Source organism: Amblyraja radiata, chromosome 13 (assembly GCF_010909765.2).
Source record: "Amblyraja radiata isolate CabotCenter1 chromosome 13, sAmbRad1.1.pri, whole genome shotgun sequence".
NCBI lineage: Eukaryota > Metazoa > Chordata > Chondrichthyes > Rajiformes > Rajidae > Amblyraja > Amblyraja radiata.
The window spans coordinates 55,245,740-55,264,464 of NC_045968.1; the positions used below are offsets into that span (position 1 = coordinate 55,245,740).

The following is an 18,725-nucleotide window of genomic DNA, read 5'->3' on the forward strand; positions in this document are numbered from 1 at the left end:
AAATATTAATACTCAAAGGGAGCTGAATGTCCTTGTTGACAAGGCATGCAGTACAGCAGACAATTAGGAAAGCAAATTGTGTAAAACTTTGGTTTATTTCCTTCCATGGTACGTCTAATGGAGAATTTGCGTAGTCTTAGCTTCTATTCGTTTAAGTTAAGAATGAGAAGTGACATCAATTAAATGTTTGGGGTTTTTTTTAAGAAGCCTCAATAGGTTAGATACTAGAGAAAATGACCATTGACTGAAATGTTTCAAACTTGGGGTCACAGTCTCAAAATAAGGTTAAACCATTTAGGATTGAAATGAGTAGCAACTTTTGGATTTTGTTATCCTTGAATGTTATGGAGACTCGGTTATTGACAACATTCAAAATAGAGACCAATATTAGTGGAATCAAGGTACATGGTATGAATGTGATGTTGAGGTATATCAATGACGGCCTTGTGGAATGACAGAGCAGATTGAAGGGTCAAAAAGCCTGTTTCTACTCCTTTTTCTAATTTCTGTGCACTCTCTCAAGATTCAGAAACAAGAATTTCTCAGACCTAACCTTTCAGAACAATATAGCATAGAAATCTTTATTAAATATCAGTCTCCCCATCATTAGGAATTTTGAAGTGATGTGTCTATTTAAGCATTTCATTTTCTATTCTAAATATCCCTTTCTCAGCCAATGTTCATCTTTGACATACGATCATACCTGGAAATTGTTTCATTATTTGAATCTAATCACATTTTCTACAGAGAACAAGCAGAAGCAAAAATGACATTAAAGACTTGCTGTAATTTCAGAGAGCCTCAAAAATAAAAGGGTTCCAAATTAGTTGGTTAATTAAAAATGTGCTTTCATAAAAGTTCATTCTTCATACAAAGTTTGGCTGAGGTCTATTAGAAAAAGTAGATTGGAACTTGAAAATTAAACAATATATAAGGATTAAAACCAAGTCAGGCTGGTCTCACACTGTTGCAAACAGTAATATTTTTCTTTTGATTTTATTATTTGCCGAACAAGTTTGCTTATAGCCTCAGTTAAACTATCACCCCATTGGTAACAGCTGCCTGATATGGGCTCAATAATTGTATTTAAGCAGAGGCATTGCATCCAAATGAAACATATAAACCCTGCAATGCAAAACCGATCTTGCTGCATTAGTAAATAAGCTTATTTTGGCTTATCCAAAGAGTACATTTACAAATACTCAACATGAGGTTTAAATAGGTTTCTCCTCTTTTCTATTCGGTCTCAACCCAAACTATTTTGTTTTGTGCAGCAGTTTAACTTAACTGCATACATTGCAGTATGTAGGATATAACACTATTATATTAGTATTTAAAACTAAAAGGAAATGATTTTGCACCTAAAATATAAAGTCAAGATACTAATCAAACTCAAATACAACAAATAAATAACTGAATTGATTGTAAGGTTTTCTAAATTACATTTTACAATTTCTACTCTGGACTGTCTAAATATAGCAAATCTTGTTTTAATATAAATCATATGGCATTCGGCAGATTGATTTAGTTGAAGTTCTAGTTCAGTAATTGCTATCCAGTATAATTAAATAGTCTGCTAATACAAATAGTCTACTAACTTTCCAAAATATGCCAACCCATTTCAAATGTTACATTTCAAATGACAGCAAGCACAAAAGCAGCTAAATTGGTACATTCATGATAAATACTTCATCTTTGAACAATTACTTTAGCAGACCTGAATTTAGTTTACATTTATACATCCCTGGCAAGTCTTAAAATGCTGAATAATATTCTTCATAGTTATATCCAAAAGACTTATCTACCCCATCAGCTTCTAACCCCAAAATAACAGATACATTCAATACAGCACCAATGAAAATATCACAGTGATATCTACTTGTTAAACACAAAATAGAATACCAGATATAGATTTTTCTTTTTGTTGCCCAAGATGATTTGCATGGCAACCAGAGTCCAGTTTAACTGACTAACAACACCATTCCTCAATGGACGTGCACAATCCCAGAATGTATCCTGGAGCTTCAAGGCTATGATACATACAACACACACATTAAACAATTTTGCCCCTCTCATCATTAATCCCCCACAAATAAGTCTTTGGACATGCAAACAGACATTTTAAAACATTTAAATAAATTGTCAAATTAACATGGACGGATAGATGTTAAGTTATTGACCAACAAAGACAATGTCACAAAATTAAACTTTTTGTTGCTGAAAGGTAATATATTGAATCCTCAGTACGAAGGTATAGGCTATGGTGCTAGTCCTGTTTTTAAAAAATAAGTGCATGAATTCCAACTCTGTTTCAATGCAAAAATTCAAGTAGCTTTGTTATCTTCTGTCTTACTGTTCAATCACAATCTGTACTCTGGGAGTTCTCATTTTCTTCTTCTTGAGCCTCTGATGAATACCATTTTATGGTTTGTTTAGCAAGCATTTCTTTACGTGCCTGAAACCGGTCACAACGAGGACAGTGGTCTGATTTAAAACAGCATTTGTGGTAACATGCTTTACATTCTGCAGAAACAAAAACAAAACACAATCATTTTACTGAAACACTTAAAATCTGTTTTAGGAAGATATTGCAAAATTAAAATTGCGCATTAACTCAAATACAAATTCTAAATGCTACACCAAACTTGATCAACGTCGCATTTAAAATGTAGTATCCACAAAGCACAGAGATTAAATCAATCCTCCCAAAAAGTGAATTGATGTAACTCAACTCCTTTTATCTATTTGGCTCCCTCAAAATAAAAATCTCCAGGGAGGTAGTAGAAATAGTCAAACATAAAGGGCCCGGAGTCCAATAAGACATTAGGAAAAACACCCCAAAATGTGCTTAAAGGCAAGTTTCCAGAGTAAAGGTTAGTGAAAGGACTTTGGGTTCATGAAAGAAGTTGTAGAATGTAGGTCAGGGGTCGGCAACTTACGGCCCACGGGCTGAATGCAGCCCGTAACTAGAAATTATCCGACCCGACGATAGGGTCTGAAAATCGGGTCGTCGTCACAGTGAGGAATGCTGATTCCACTGTAGTGGATGTTCATGTTAAATTGTGTAGGTTGTTGTTAAATCGTTTTTTTTGCAATGTTGATTCCACTGTAGTCAATACATATGTTAAATTGTGTTAAATGGCTGTGTTAAATTAAATTGTTGTTTTTGCACAATAAACGTGAAGTTGATCTTAAGATTCTTGAGGGATGTTACAATACCAGTGTCTCAAATTAACTCCTATGTTCAGTAGACATATTTCTTAAATATATAAATAAGTCAACGTTTTTTAACTATGGCGATAGATGTGGCCCTCCAACCGTTCACATACCCGGGACCTGGCCCCTAGGCAGAACCGGGTTGCCGACCCCTGATGTAGGTGACTACCAATAATGGTGTGGAGGGGAGGGGAGAACAGCCAGAGTCAGAGAATGGCATTGGGCGTAATGGAGGTGACACAAGTACTGATGAATTTCAAAGCAGATAGATAATCGAGAAAAGACTGGCAACAGCAAGAAACCAAAGACAGACTCAAAAAGCTGGAGTAACTCAGCAGGACAGGCAGCATCTCTGGAAAGAAGGAATGTGTGACATTTCGGGTCGAGACCCTTCTTCAGACTGGCTAGTGTGGTGCTGAAATGGATATGGAATTAAAAGGAAATTTACAATAAACACATCCTGATTAAAGAAACATAATGGCCTGACAAAGAATGGAATCTGTGGCAAGTGTTCAGAATCTTTAAGGAACAAAAATATGAAACGTCCATTCTGTCCAACAGGAGAAACTGTGCCTGATCCAAGAGCAAGTATTGCATTGTTCAACCACACGGTGGAGCCAAGAGTATGTGGTGGAGCAAGATGAGGAAAAACAAAATATCAATTGAGGCTCCAAACAGGGATAACAACTTTAAAAAAAACCTGCTTCTTCAAAAGTTCTATAGAATACTGATATTACCTGATAAATTAAACTGTATTTGTTGGTAGGTTAATTGACCACTATAAGATGCAGCTAATGAGTACACGAGTTGAAGAATCCAGAGAGAGATTATGAGAACATGGGGAAACAGCTAGGGATTAATGTACTTTCAGTATAAATGGATTAGTTTGAAAAGAATATCAAGTTCCTGGGCATGAGTATTGATGACAATGTGTCCTGGACTAAGCACACTGATGCAATCACAAAGAAAGCCCATTACCACTTCTACTTTGAGGAGATTCACTACATTGACAAATACTCTTGAACTTCTACAGGTGCACAGTGGAGAACATATTGACTGGTTGCATGACGGTCTAGTTCAGCAACTCGAACAGATAGTAACGAAGGAGATTACAAGAAATGGTGGACACTGCCCGGTCCAACCGATCTCCTCTGCAACGAAGGGTTCTACAGAAAGTACTACCTCAAATACAATGACCCACACTACCCTGGCCATGCTCTAATTTCATTCATGCAGTCAGGAAGTATAGGAGTCTGCAATCCGTGACCTCCAGGCTCAGGAACAGCTTCTTCCCAGTAACATCAGGCTCTTGATCACTACAAACACCAAGTAAACTATGAACTCCAAACTATTGTTGCACCAAAGGCCGGTTTTTGCATTAATATTTTTTTTATTTATGCAAACCTCTTTGATTATTATGTTAACTATTGAATACTGTGTTTACATACCTGTTATGCTGCTACAAAATAACTGCATTGTTCCCATTTCAGTACATATGACAGTTAAGTGTGTGTGTGTGTGTGTGTGTGTGTGTGTGTGTGTGTGTGTGTGTGTGTGTGTGTGTGTGTGTGTGTATAATATAAATATAAGTGCAGCTATTGTACAAATGAGATACAGCTTAATTTGACACAAGAGACCTTCAAGTAAAGGTTTACCTGTTGAGTCACATGATGCACACACCAGCAACCTCAAAATACTAACCTTCACATCTTTTACATTTGTGGAGCTCAAAAGGGAAGATGATATCTGTATCATTACCGCAGAATTCACAGATGAAGCCTTTAGCCTGACAAAGCTGAGCAAAAACAAATCAGTTATTTAAGTACTTTTCTAATCGCAAGAAGAATTGACTTTAAGAACACTCATTAATAAGCTATTAACTACATTCCAAAGTAAACAGAAACAAATTAAAACATGAGCAATCTTAACATGAATACAATAACCTGAATAGACAACATTAAGCTGAATGCACAATTTCACAAAAAAACCCCATCAAAACTAATACTCTGCAATGAATTTATTACAGTTCAACTGTAGAATTAAACTGCCCCATAGAAAGAAACACAGGATGGAACAAAAAGGAAATTGAAAAGGATTGAAGTTACGCTTGTACTATCCTGTATCAGAAGATAATAGTCTTGTCTCCTAATGGATCACCAAGGTAGTGGGTATATGGAACGTGCTGCCAGAGGAAGTAGTTGAGACAGGTACAGCATTTAGATTATATGTACATGGAAAGGAATGGCTTAAAGGAATACGAGCCAAATGCAGGCGAGCAGGATTAGCTTAAATGGGGCATCTTGGTCGCCATGACAAATTGGGCTGAAAGACCATTTCCTTGTTATATGACAATGACTCACTATGATTGCCAATTAATAAATATATCTTCTTTATTTTTCATAAAAAACTATTAATTGAACATGTTAATAATTCATACCATCATAACAAAAATTAATTGCAAAAGTCAAAATCCTGGAACTCTCAATCCAACACTTCACAGCCACCTACACATGGGCAATAATGCCGACATTCCTGATGATAGTCAGATCCCATAAAATGAATAAAAATACCGAATCAACAAATGCAGAAATTCCAAATTGAATATTAATGCATACAAGTGCATAATGTAATTTTAGTCGAAAAGTACATACTGCTTTTGGAAAGGCAGCCCGCTCTCAAGCACCTCCATTTTATGGCACAATTCTTCCAATCTACTTAATGTCTCGCTGAAACTTAATGAAAGCATGATGTTGGATTACATCGCAGCCTGGTTTGGGAAAAGCCCTGCCCAAGACGACATGAAATTGCAGAGTTGTAGATATAGCCCAGCCCATCACACAGACCTGACTTTCCACCATTGACTATCTACACTTCAAGCTGCCGCTGAAAAGCAGCCAACATAATCAGACTTGTCTCACCCTGGTCATTCCTCCTCCTGCTCCCGTCCAGCAGAAGGTACAGAAACATGAAAGCGTGCATCACGAGATTCAAAAACAGCTTCTTCCTCTCTGTTATCAGGCTTCTGAACAGTCCTCCCATCAGCTGGGGTACTGTTTGATTCACCCCGTTAAGAACATTGGACTTTGTCCACGGAACTGATACATTACAATGCTGAGAAATGTATTCTGCACTCTGAATCGTCCCTTTTGCTCCATTTATTGTATTTGAGTTCAATTTGTCACCGATTGTATCTATGTATGGTATATCTGGTCTGTTTGGATAGCAGGCAAAACAAAGTTTTTCACTGTACCTCAGTACATGTGACAATAAATACACCCTAACATAAACCTAATTGAGCAAACTAATAACCTAATTAGTTTGAATATAAAGTTGATTGTGAAAACTGGCAGGTCATCAGACTAGGTATAACAAGATGCCTAATCAATAGAATCTCATGAATTAGAAAATCTCTTTGTGGTGTGCTAGATCTAAACAAAACTCTGAATAACAGTGTGTATTATAAATGAGTTACGTCATAATTAATGGGGTTCAAATTTTAGTTAGCAGCCTAAATAGATCATAGAACGATCCATCACAGGAACAGGCCCCTTCAGCCCACAATGTCTGTGCTGAGCATGATGCTGAGATAAACCCATCTCATCTGCCTGTAGGTGATCCATATCCCTCAATTCTCTGCATATTCAGGTGCCTATCTAAAAGCCTCTTAAAAATCATTATCATATCTGTCTGTGCTTTGATCATTACCGCTGGCCGCACATTCCAGGTACCCATCACCGGGCGTTGAAAATATTGCCCTACAAATCAACTTTAAACTTTGCCCTTTCATTTCACTTTACCATTGTTACTCTTTTTTATTTTAGGAATGTTTGAAAAAGTTTACAATCCATTCAAAGTCAGTGTAAGAGCCCATTATGCAAAGAAAAGTTACTTTGGAAGCCAACTTGTATATTAATAGTCAATCATAATTTTTAATTTTTTAGTAGTTCGAATGAAACTGGCCCATAACTTATTCTATAAACCTGTCATATTATATGCACTGTTTATAATACAATTGCAAGCATATTCTGTATTAACTAAATACTTAAATGTGTCTATGCTTATTTATACAGTGTCACTTTTCATTCATTTGTGTGGTACAAATCACTATGATGCATACCACACATTGTGCCACATGTGCTGATCCTATCTTCACGAGGTACTTCAGCCTTCCAGCCAACTCCCCCTTTTTTATAGCTGTGAGATCGTTGAGGGAATAGAGATGAAGATCTTCAGTGAGATGACCTGGTTCCCTGTCAAAGTTATCCAGAAGCCTACAAAAGCAAAACATTATATTATTTTATCATTGTGCATGTGATTTGAGATATTTATTGACTTAAAGAGTGCATTTAATTTGGCAATGTCACATGTTGCAGATTAAGATTTTTTGTTAACTTAAACACTGTGGCGACTGCTTTAGCCCAGACTGCAAAATCATGACACACTGTATATGATTTATATTACACAGAGTCCTGTAATACTGCAAAAGCTTTAAGTCAATTCAAACAGCAAATACACAGAAAAAAATCAAAAAAATCTGTGAATTTACTGTACAAATCTCAGTGAAGATTTTTAACAAAACTAAATAATGGGAGAATTTCTAAATGATGCTTGCCATTAGAAATTTACAAAATCTCCTAGGTAAAGTCTTACAAATGGGTTGATGCTTCCTGAATGCATTAGCATCTTTCTCACAAACTTCCAATTTTATTTCCTCTAATCCAGAACACCTTCATGCAAGGTGGTAAATTGTACACTGTAACTGTAAACATTGTGCAGTATTCTACCTACTCTTTGATACTGTGTAGGAACGAACTACAGATGCTGGTTTCAACCAATGATATACACATAAAGCTTCAGACTGAAGGTGAAGAGGGGTCTCGATCTATTCCTTGTCTCCGGAGACGCTGTCTGACCCGCTGAGTTACTCCAGCCTTTTGTGTCTATTTACTCGTTGATACTGTCAATCATGTCAATCTCCTCCAATGCTCTAGCAATGTTGTTAATTCTTTGAGGGCAATTTAAATTTTTAAACATTTGATATCTAATAGACAAAAAAAATTACAACCATATATATTACTGGACTATCTCCACACAGACCAATAAGCAAATGAAAGGTAGACACAAAATGCTGGAGTAACTCAGCGGGACAGGCAGCATCTCTGGAGAGAAGGAATGGGTGACGTTTCCGGTCGAGACCCTTCTTCAGACTGATGTCAGGGAAGTAGGCGGGACAGATAGAATGTAGTCAGAGACTGTAGTCAGAGCAAGAGCTATTTGAAGTTAGAAAAGTCAATGTTCATACCGCTGGGGTGTAAGCTACCGAAGCTAAATATGAGGTACTGTTTCTCCAACTTGCGCTGAGCCCCACTCTGACAATGGAGGAGGCCCAGGACAGAAAGGTCAAATTGGGAATGGGAGGGGGAGTTAAAGCGATGAGCAACCGGGAGGTTAGGTAGGTAAAGGCGGACTGAGTAGAGGTGTTCAGCGAAACGATCGCCGAGCCTGCGCTTGGTCTCGCCGATGTACAGAATATGACACCTGGAACAGCGGATACGGTAGATGAGGTTGGAGGAGTTGCAAGTGAACCTCTGCCTTACCTGAAAAGACTGTTGGGTCCTTAGATGTAGTCGGGGAGGGAGGTAAAGGGACAGGAGTTGCATCTCCTGCGGTAGCAGGAGAAGGTACCAGGGGAGGGGGTGGTTTGGGTGGGAAGGGACGGGTTGACCAGGGAGTTGCAGAGGGAACGATCTCTGCAGAAAGTAGAGAGGGGTGGAAATGAAAAGATGTGACCAGTAGTGGGATCCCGTTAGAGGTGGCGAAAGTGTTCGAGGATTATAAGCAAATCAAACTAGTTATATCATCAGCACGAAATTAGAAAATTCTGTTTAAACTGCAACAATTTATTTTGCTGCGAAATTGACGACTATGTTTTAGTAACTAGGCGGGACAGGCAGCATTTCTGGAGAGAAGGAATTGCCGACATTTCTGGTCGAGACCCTCCTTCAGACGTCACCCATTCCTTCTCTCCAGAGATGCTGACTGTCCCGCTGAGTTGCTCCAGCATTTTCTGCATATCTTCTATTTAAACCAGCATCTGCAGTTCTTTCCTACACAAGACTACGTTGTACTTTTAGGCTGTGGGCCGAGGAGCTTTATTCCAGTGTTTTGTGACCAAGTTACAGAACTACATGAAATTTTCACATTATTGTGTAAAAAAATTATATAAATCACCCCCGAAACTCATCATGAACAAGACTTGCACATTTTAATAAATCAGAGAAAAACCAGAAAAATTTCGGGTATTTTTAGTCCAATCAAAGCACGTTTAACATTGAGTTGTCTGCCAGTTGGCCAATCACGTGCTTTGTTTCAGGCTAGCACACATCATAGCTGAGAGTGCCTCTACTGATGCCTGTTTTACTGGAGATTCCGATGAAGGTTCTTTGTCGTGGAAACTTGCAGCAGGGTAATTGAATTTATTGAGAAAAGCATTACGAAGTCTGAAAAATGTGCAGCTAAGTGGAGAGAAGTGGAAGAAAGTCTTGAAAGCAAACACCCTGCTGAGATGCTGCAACACAAAGTTGTGAAACTTTGTGAATCAACTCAAACTGAAAGGTAAGATCTAAAGTCTGAATTTATGAAAATTAATCTGTATGGACTTTAATTAATTTAATTGCACCCTTTATAGTGTGAAAAAATGAGATTTGGAGGCTGTACATTCACTCACTCACTCATTCACGAAGTTGAGGGCCTAAACTATATGTATCAATAACAAGGTAAATTAAACATTTTCACTAATGCCAGCTTGTTGTAGAGTAATAAGTCTTAATCATCTAATCTCGGAGCTGTCTGCGATAACTTACCGGGAAAAGGTGCTCCGATCGCGGGGCCTATGTATTTAACATAGTGAAGCCGCAGTCTCAATTAAAAAGCAGCCGATTCGTGAACACGGAGCCGCGGATCTTCTCCATGGGCGGGGGGGGGGGGGGGGGTGTAAAAAGTGCCGTCCGTAGCGGCTGTTTCCAGGAAAACGGAGCAATATATCTATCTGGAATATATATAGGTATAATAATATTATATTATTATACCTATATTACTATCTGGAATAGATATAGTTATAATATATATATATATATATATATGTATTATTATACCTATATTACTATCTGGAATATATATAGGTATAATAATATATTATATAATATCATTATACCTAAATATAATATTATTATACCTATATTACTATTATTATATATATTATATAATATTATATTAATATATTATATTATTATACCTATATTACTATCTGGAAAATATATATGTATAATGATATATAGTTTAAATGGACTGCAACACGGAAATAGGCTGCCCATCGTGTAATATGGGCATTGGCCACTAGATGGCGCTTACTTTCCCGATCTCATTTTCTAATTAGTTTAATTAATCAATGTGCAACATTTCGGCAATGACAAGTTATGACTTCCTTCTCAATTATATTTCATCTAAATCTGTGGAAACTTTCATGTAGTTTGGTGACTTGGGTCACGAAAACTGATTTCTAGACACATTTTTGATGCTCGGCCCACAGCCTATTTGGCTCTACAAATCTCAGGTAGCTATTTCATTGTAAACCACCACATCCAACATTATTTTCCAGGCTGTGCAATAGCTAATTGAAAATTATTCACAAACTTAAGAATACATGATATATATTTTGACACTCGGGGGAAGGGGATTGTAAAAAAAATCTGAAAATTCATGCATCTCCAAAACTAACTTTTAATGGAATTATTCATGCAGCCAGAAAGCTGTGGAAAATTAAATAACAAATCATAGCTGCTTGAGTCATAGTATCATAAATGTCCACATTGCATTAGACGATGAAGCAGCAAAGATAGTTTGGCAGTCTCAATAAACACCATTCAATTTCAAACTGAAAAACAAGAAAATCGTGGGCAACATATTTCAATGCATGCTAGCAGTGAAGATATTCCCCATAAACAAGGACCCAAACATGCCACTGTGTTATGCATTTGCACTCTATGTTAGAGGGCTAAGTTCTCCATGATGCATATTTATGTATTAACTATTGGAACTGCAATTCTACTGAAACTACAAACTCTGCTAAACATTCTCTGGTTTAATAATTTGTGCAACTAAGTTGAAACAAAATAGGCTTAACAAAGCACAGTAAAAAGGGTAGCCTCAATATTATTTATCCAACACAATTAATACAAAAACAATGTGAAGAAATGGTGCATCTTTTTGCCTAGTTTAGCAATTCTGAGAGATACAAGCGAGTCACAGTTCAAAGAGAAAATTAATCAATTGATAAATATATTCAAAGAAACATTTAGAAGCTCATAGTACATAACCCCAAAACTTTTTTTTTAAAACAGCTTCTCTGGTGATTTTAGTTTAGTTTAGTTTAGAGATACAGCGCAGAAACAGGCCCTTCGGCCCACGGAGTCCGCACCGACTAGCAATCCCCACAAACCAACACTCTCCAACACACACACACACACACACACTGGCCAATTTACATTTGTTTTTATTTACCAAGCCAATTAAACTTCAAAACTGTACGTCTTTGGAGTGTGGGAGGAAACCGAAGATCTCGGAGAAAACCCACGCAGTCACGGGGAGAACGTACAAACTCCGTACAGGAAGCACCCATAGTCGGGATCAAACTCGGATCTCTGGCACGGTAAGCGCTAAGTGCACAACTCTACCGCTGCCTACTGTGAAGTATTTAACCTTCACAGTAAACAAAATCCTCATATGCTGGGGTGTTTTCTGCAATAGAAATGAACAACGAGGAGATTGGTAGAGCTATTACAAATAATTATTTCAATTTGGATATATGGCCAGGAGTATTTAACAATTCTTTTATCAAAAAAAGCGAAAGCAGTACAATCAATCTTTACACAAAAGTGAAAGAAAGCATCGAAATTGCGAACGATACTTAAACAAAATATTGTACTCACTTTTTTGCCAGTCTACATGTTTTTAACAGGTTCTTCATGTGAACCAGCTGCATTCTCAGCATCTGTTAAAAGTTTTGAAAAAGAAAGGACTACTTCACAAGTACTTTTATTATATTTAGGTTATAATTAAAATCAACACTCCTTGGTAAAATATTAGTTTTGTTTTGATGAGAATGAAATTAAGACTAGCTTTCAGACAGGCAAGTGAATTGTTATATTAAAAAAATGCTTTCACACAAGGTTTTTGTATAACTGAATCTGATAACTTTAGATAATGCTCAATTGAAAAATGCAAGGTTGATTTAGTTAGATGACTAGATTGATGTTCAAAGAGTTTATAAAATAATGAATAGAAGTCAATCCGTTGATTTGTAAAAAACAAAACAAATGAACAAAAATCTTCTGTTCTATTTGATCACTAAATGAAACAAATTTGGCAAAAATAAAAACAAATCAATAATTTGAAAAGCACGTTATTCGTGGATCTTTTAACACTTCACTTGGAATGGTATTACATTATAAATGAATTCTACTGTTAGCAATACAATAGCTAGATTCTTATCATTCAAAGAACACTGCAATTCTGCCACTTTCATAAGTCTCACAGCAGAATCTCTCAATGCTAACTCGGAGAAATTTTGAAGATTGCTTACATGAACTTGATCGAGGGCCTTCACCTTCCGATATAACGCACTGTTAATGTCTTGAACGTTGAAAAGTGGATCATTCCAAATTTTATTCAACAAATCCTTAGAAAAATTACTGACATAATATTTGCTGAACTCCCATTTCCGTAATATTCGGCTTGGAACAACAGACTGCACATTCTCGTGACAGCACTGGCAGAAGTACTTTCCAAGATATTCACAATAACGTAGTCTCTTTATATATTCTGTAAGGTAAAGGTAGAATCAGTTCCATTTAGGAATGTGGGGATTATATACCTTTCAAAGTGTATTTGCATTGCAAAACAAGAGGGATTTCCCCAGAAAAATAGAAATCTATGTTCATCTAAATGCCTTTTTTCAAGACAATGTTTGATCAAGAAGCCTTGACAAAAATTTCATTTTTCATCAGTTATTTTTCAATCACATTCTGGAAGGCAGTGGTGTGTCAATATTACTGCCCTCTTCACATTTAAGACTCCAAATGAGCAGAGACTGAAGGTTTTGTGGCACTTAACATTCTTTTTATAAAAAATATTACTGTAACAGTTTTCTTAATCAACGATTGAAAGGAAAGAAGAAAGAGCTAGTTCAGGTAACGGAAACATTTAAAGGGAACCTGAAGGACATCTTTTTCAGATATAGTGGTGGGTGGGAAGAAAAGCCAGAGGAAGTGGTAGAGGCAGCTACAATTACAACATTTAAAACACATTTCGACAGGTACATAGATAAGAGATTCAGAGGGAAAAAGGCCAAACATGGGCAAATGAGACTAGCTCAGGTAGGCAACTCGATTGGTATAGTTGGGTTGAAAGATTCTTTTTCGCGTTGTACAACTATGACTTTAAGAACTATCAGTCATAGAAATCACATGCCATTTGATATTGGATAATTTTTTAAGTACAATACATTACAGAAAGCATGATATAACTAGGTTACGTAAGTATAAGCAGAATTTTATCATATTGTTAACATTCAGATTATAACTCACCTGGGTCTGTTCGGATACCACATCCTGCACAGCGGTAATTTTGTTTGGCAACAACCACCTTTCTCCTTTAATAACACATTAATATAAATGGTAAGATATTATTTGATGTTGAGACTGAAACAAAAATTACATTAGACAAGAACAGCCAGCTTGATTTGTATTGCAAATCCTTACTTGGGGGACGGGTGAATATTGAAAATTATTTGTGGCCGAGGTGGTGCCCATTCCAAATTTCCACGGACTCTGATTCGTAGCTGGTAAATATCAGCGTGCTCGCCATCATCAGGAGACACTGGAAAGGAGTCTGGAATTGGCAAAAGCTACAGGAAGAAGAAAGTTACTTGACACGGAACTGAAATAATTAGTCAGGAATCAGTTACATTTGCCAACAGGAATAAGTGCTGTGCAAAAGAATAAGGTGAGGAGTGGACCTCAGGGGAAAGGAAGGATTCAACTTCTCAACACCAGATTTGGATGATTTGAAGATCTACATTTCCATGGGAAAGCAGCCAACACATTCAAGGACCATTTTCATCTTGGTTATTCCCTCTTCACCCCTCCCATTCAGGCAGAAAATACAAAAGCTTAAAAGCACACACCTGCAGATTCAGAAATAGCTTCTTCCTTCCTGTTATCAGATCAGTGAACAGTCTAGTTTGGTTTAGAGATGCAGCACAGGAACAGGCCTTTCGGCCCACCGCATGCGAATCGACCAGCGATCCCCGCACATTAACACTGTCCTACGATTCCATAACTGTCGTTGTGCTTGATATCCATTGTCACAACGACCGTTACCGGGTCGATACCTCCGTAAGTTAAACCACAGGGGCTCTACTGCTCCTCACAAACCCCAACGATGTATCCTATGGTAGTAGTGATTTTTGGGCGTGTTAATTATTTTTCTTATATTCGCATTTAATATATCAAAAACATCGTGGTGTGTAAAACACAACAACCGTTTATGATATATTTTCCAACTTTTTTTAAATCAAAAAAAATGTGGGGGGCATAAATTGGTCATCAAAACTAAGAAGCTGAGCCAATCTTCAATTTGGCAACACACTGTCTCTTGTTTACCTTTCGTACGGACCAAGTCGCTAGCTTCATTCCTTTATGTCAATCTCCGGAAGCTCCACAATGACCATGACGGAGACATTTAACTTACTAAAAAATCATCCCAATCAAACCTTCCGATGAATCATCGGCCATCGATATAGTTCAAATCAATGCGGTAATGTACCGTTTTTTCTATCTATGAATTTAATTTGGTTTTCTCTAATAATGTAACGTTCGTTTTCTGGGACACCAAACCTTTGCGGGTCCCCCGCAACGTACGTTTATGTGCATGATGTGTAACGCAGATGGATGCAGTATTCTACTACGTGATCAAGTGAATTAAGTGAAAACGGTGTTTGCAATTTTATTGTTCCATGTGGTATTCATAAACATAGAAAGGATTAAGCAATACGTGCACTTACTGTGCCAACCAGGTCACTGGTGGACACCACGCGACCACCGTTACATAAAATGTATTTGCGTATTCTGATGCAATTTTCGGAAACCTGCCATCAATATGCTAGCTTTTCTTTTTTTTTGAAACTATGTTAGTCATAAACACAATAAAGTGCTTGTCAACATTTTTGAAAGAATTTGAAATTTGACCCTCTTTGTCTCAGTATTGTAAAAAGACACATATACAAGTGCAAGATGGCAAAATTAAATTTCTCACCTTCTGAGGAGCATCATGCTCTGGGACCAACCAGTCCAGTTCAGATGCAGCAGGAAGTTGCATGCCCTCAAACTGTTTCAGCAGACCCATAGCAACAGCCTCAGCCGAGTTGGAATGAAGGAATGAAAATGAACTGCAACAAAAATATAATTACAGTAATGATTTCGGCCATTTCATTCAAAAATCACAACACTGGTACAGGTTGAGCACTGATTTTCTGGCACCCTCGGTTCCAAAGTCTGATCTGTTTCTCTGGACCAACATGGGTCATGTGATAATGAAACAACAATACACCTCTGGCCTGCGAATGACACCCCTCCCATGTCTCTAAAGCACCATGGAATGGCTGAAATTGAAAAACTAATATAAAATGTAAAATGAATGTGAATGGAATGGCCTGCTTGGCTCGCACATTCTCCAGGGCCGTTCAGAGCCCCGGTTCCGACCTTAGTTCCGATTCGCAATGTGCACCAGCGAGCCCTTCTTCACCCACCGAAAGGACACAAAGTGCTGGAGTAATTCAGTGGGTCAGGATCGCTGGAGAACATGGATAGGTGGCTTAGAGACCCTTCCTCAGCCTGATTCAGTCGGCTGAGTTACTCTAGCATTTTGTGTTACAGTGTGCCCCATCGTTCACCGTGGGGCTCCCTCCCCTCTCACCTGCTGTCGCTTCCACAGTGCAGTGTCGGCAACTCCAGGAGAAGAGGCGGCAGCGGTGGTGGGGGAGCTGGCCCGTCGCAGCTGCGGCCCTGGCCCGCAGACGGTGCGGTAAAGAAGCACCAACTCCAGCTCAACCCCGCCCGTCCCGCCGACGGGACAGGCAGAGTCGAGCAGGGGTCAGCGCCTCCCCTCCGCGTTGCCTACGGGCCTGGGCCGACACTCCCGTCCGCGTCTTCTGGACAGAAGACCCTCCTTCAGACTTGCTACACATTAGACATTTGCGCCGTGGTTGAGAAGGATGGGAGCAGGGATTTCCACGGGCGCAAGGAACAAATTACCTAAACTTTGGGTTGAGTGAAGTGAGTGTTCTTAACGTCCACATCGTACACCGGCATTTTGTGAGAGTGGTTGGATCCCAACTTCAGCTCAACCAACGACGGTCACATTATCCGGACAGGCGGCGGGGGATCAGGAGTTTTTGTGAGGCATCGGCGATGCTCTGGAATCCTAGTCAGCCGCCTCCGAGCAGCGGGATCGAGGAGGCAGCGCCCGACCCAGGGAGGAGAGGTGCCAGTTCTTCCAGCGGCGAGCAGGGAGGCACCAGCTACCGCGTGCCGCTCACCTGTCGGGCGCTGACTTCTCGATCCAGGGATCCAACTACTCTCACAAAACGCCGGTGTATGACGAGGACGTAAGAACACACAGTTCACTCAATGCAAACTTTAGGTCATTTTTTTGCTTGTGCCCGCGGAAATTTCCAGCAGGGTCGAGACGAGGAGGTTCTGAAGTTTCATTCTCTCAATTGGGGTGGAAGAATGCAACCTTCACATGGTCCGCCCTGTTTCGACAATGCAATCAACTCGGCGCGCACAAACGGAAGATCAAATAGAACAAGTTGTCCAACAACTTTAGGCTGTGCACGCCACACGAAAGAAGAAGATTCTCTCAATTGAGGACATTTTCTCGACTCGCCGAGAAGCAACGAGCCATGGCTTTACCAGTGGTTGTCTGTCTAACTGAAACCTCTTTCCCCCACCTCTCAGTCTCTCCCTGTCTCTCACTCGCATCTACCCCCTCTCTCTCGCTGTTACACCCCGCTCTCCCCGCTGCCAGGCACCCCGTTCACTTTATTTAATTTCTCGAATGACCTTTGAAAAATCCCATGATTCCTTGTGATTTTTGGAATAAACTGACTTATTTTGGGGGGAAAAGGTGGCATATGATATGCTTGCTTTCATACGTCAGGACATTGAGACAGGAAGTCATGATGCAGCCATATAGAATAGTTCTGGTCACCCAATTTTTGGAAGGATGTGAAGGTGAAGCCAAGGTTTATGCCTGTATTAGGGGGTGTTGGCTACAGGAAGAGGTTCGACAGTTTTGTATTGTTTTCTCTGGAACATCTGAGATTACGGGGAGACCAGATAGAAGTATATAAAATTATGAGAGGCATAGATAGGTTAGACAGAAGGAACCTTTTCCCCCAGGATGGAAAAATGAAATTCTAGAGGGCACAAGTGTAAGATGCGAAGGGCAAAGTATAAAGGAAATGTGTGGGGCAAGTTTTTTTTTTAAATATACACAGAGGGTGGTGAGTGTGTGCAACACACTGTCAGGGGTGGTGAGTGTGTGCAACACACTGTCAGGGGTGGTGACTGAGGTAGATAAGATAGTGGCATCTGATAGGCTTTGGATAACCATATGGACATGCAGGAAATGGAGGGATCTGAATTATGTGCAGGCAGGTAAGAGTTGGTCTTGACATTGTGGGCTGAAGGGCCTGTTCTTTGCTGTACTGTTCTATAAACTTTTTGCAGAAGGATTCTGGCTATAATGGAGTCAGTAAGAGTGGATCCAGGCATGGGAAGTCACAAAAATCTACTTCATGGAGAAGAGCCATTGGAAGAGAAAGGTGTGAATAACAAACGAATACTACTTTAACTCCATCTAAATGTTGATAGAAATTTGACAGGAATGGTACAGTCAGAATGTTATACATGCTTGAAATAAGTGGAATAAAAACAGAATGCTCTAAATATCTAGGTTGGGTAAAACATTAAGAGAGACCCTTAAGGTGTCAGTCAACAATCTTTCATTGGACATTTTTTTATTTCAAAGCTACATAAGGGAAGCTGTATGTATCACAATATAATCATCACACTTTACACAAATTTAACATTTAATTTAAAAGCCATTTTTCAAGGTTGAATCAGGCTATTTGAATTGCTAGTTTTGTAAAGTGAAGGTGAAAGTTATTGCCTAGAAATGTGTCCATTTGTCTGACATTTAGCAACTTATCCACTGCACATTTTACATAGACTTACATGGGCTCGGAGTTCATTACTGACTTGGCGCTTGAAGCCAGACTCCTCCTAATATCAGCATCTGGAAAACAAAAACATAGCAATGGAGACTAACTTAAAATAAAGTCAGAATCTGAAACTCACAGACCAATGTTTCAAGATATCATTGAACAC

General features: G+C 38.8%; 1 protein-coding gene across 5 annotated transcripts in view; it reads right to left on the reverse strand.

Annotated features, from left to right (window-relative positions):
• Nucleotides 1-567: 567 nt before the first annotated feature.
• Nucleotides 568-18,725, reverse strand: part of rubcn (rubicon autophagy regulator) — a 75,485-nt gene continuing 57,327 nt past the window's right edge. For 3 of the 5 annotated variants that reach the window (XM_033032099.1, XM_033032100.1, XM_033032098.1), the window contains 9 exons: nt 18,573-18,633; nt 15,589-15,721; nt 14,034-14,179; nt 13,860-13,924; nt 12,857-13,095; nt 12,204-12,265; nt 7,334-7,487; nt 4,918-5,011; nt 568-2,523 (listed from right to left, as the gene is read on the reverse strand). In XM_033032099.1, coding sequence (XP_032887990.1) covers nt 2,357-2,523; nt 4,918-5,011; nt 7,334-7,487; nt 12,204-12,265; nt 12,857-13,095; nt 13,860-13,924; nt 14,034-14,179; nt 15,589-15,721; nt 18,573-18,633 — 1,121 coding nt within the window. In that variant the 3' untranslated portion in view covers nt 568-2,356. Of the gene's footprint in view, nt 2,524-4,917; nt 5,012-7,333; nt 7,488-12,199; nt 12,266-12,856; nt 13,096-13,859; nt 13,925-14,033; nt 14,180-15,588; nt 15,722-18,572; nt 18,634-18,725 lie in introns of those variants that run through there. The other 2 variants (XM_033032101.1, XM_033032102.1) reach the window with 2 other exon arrangements.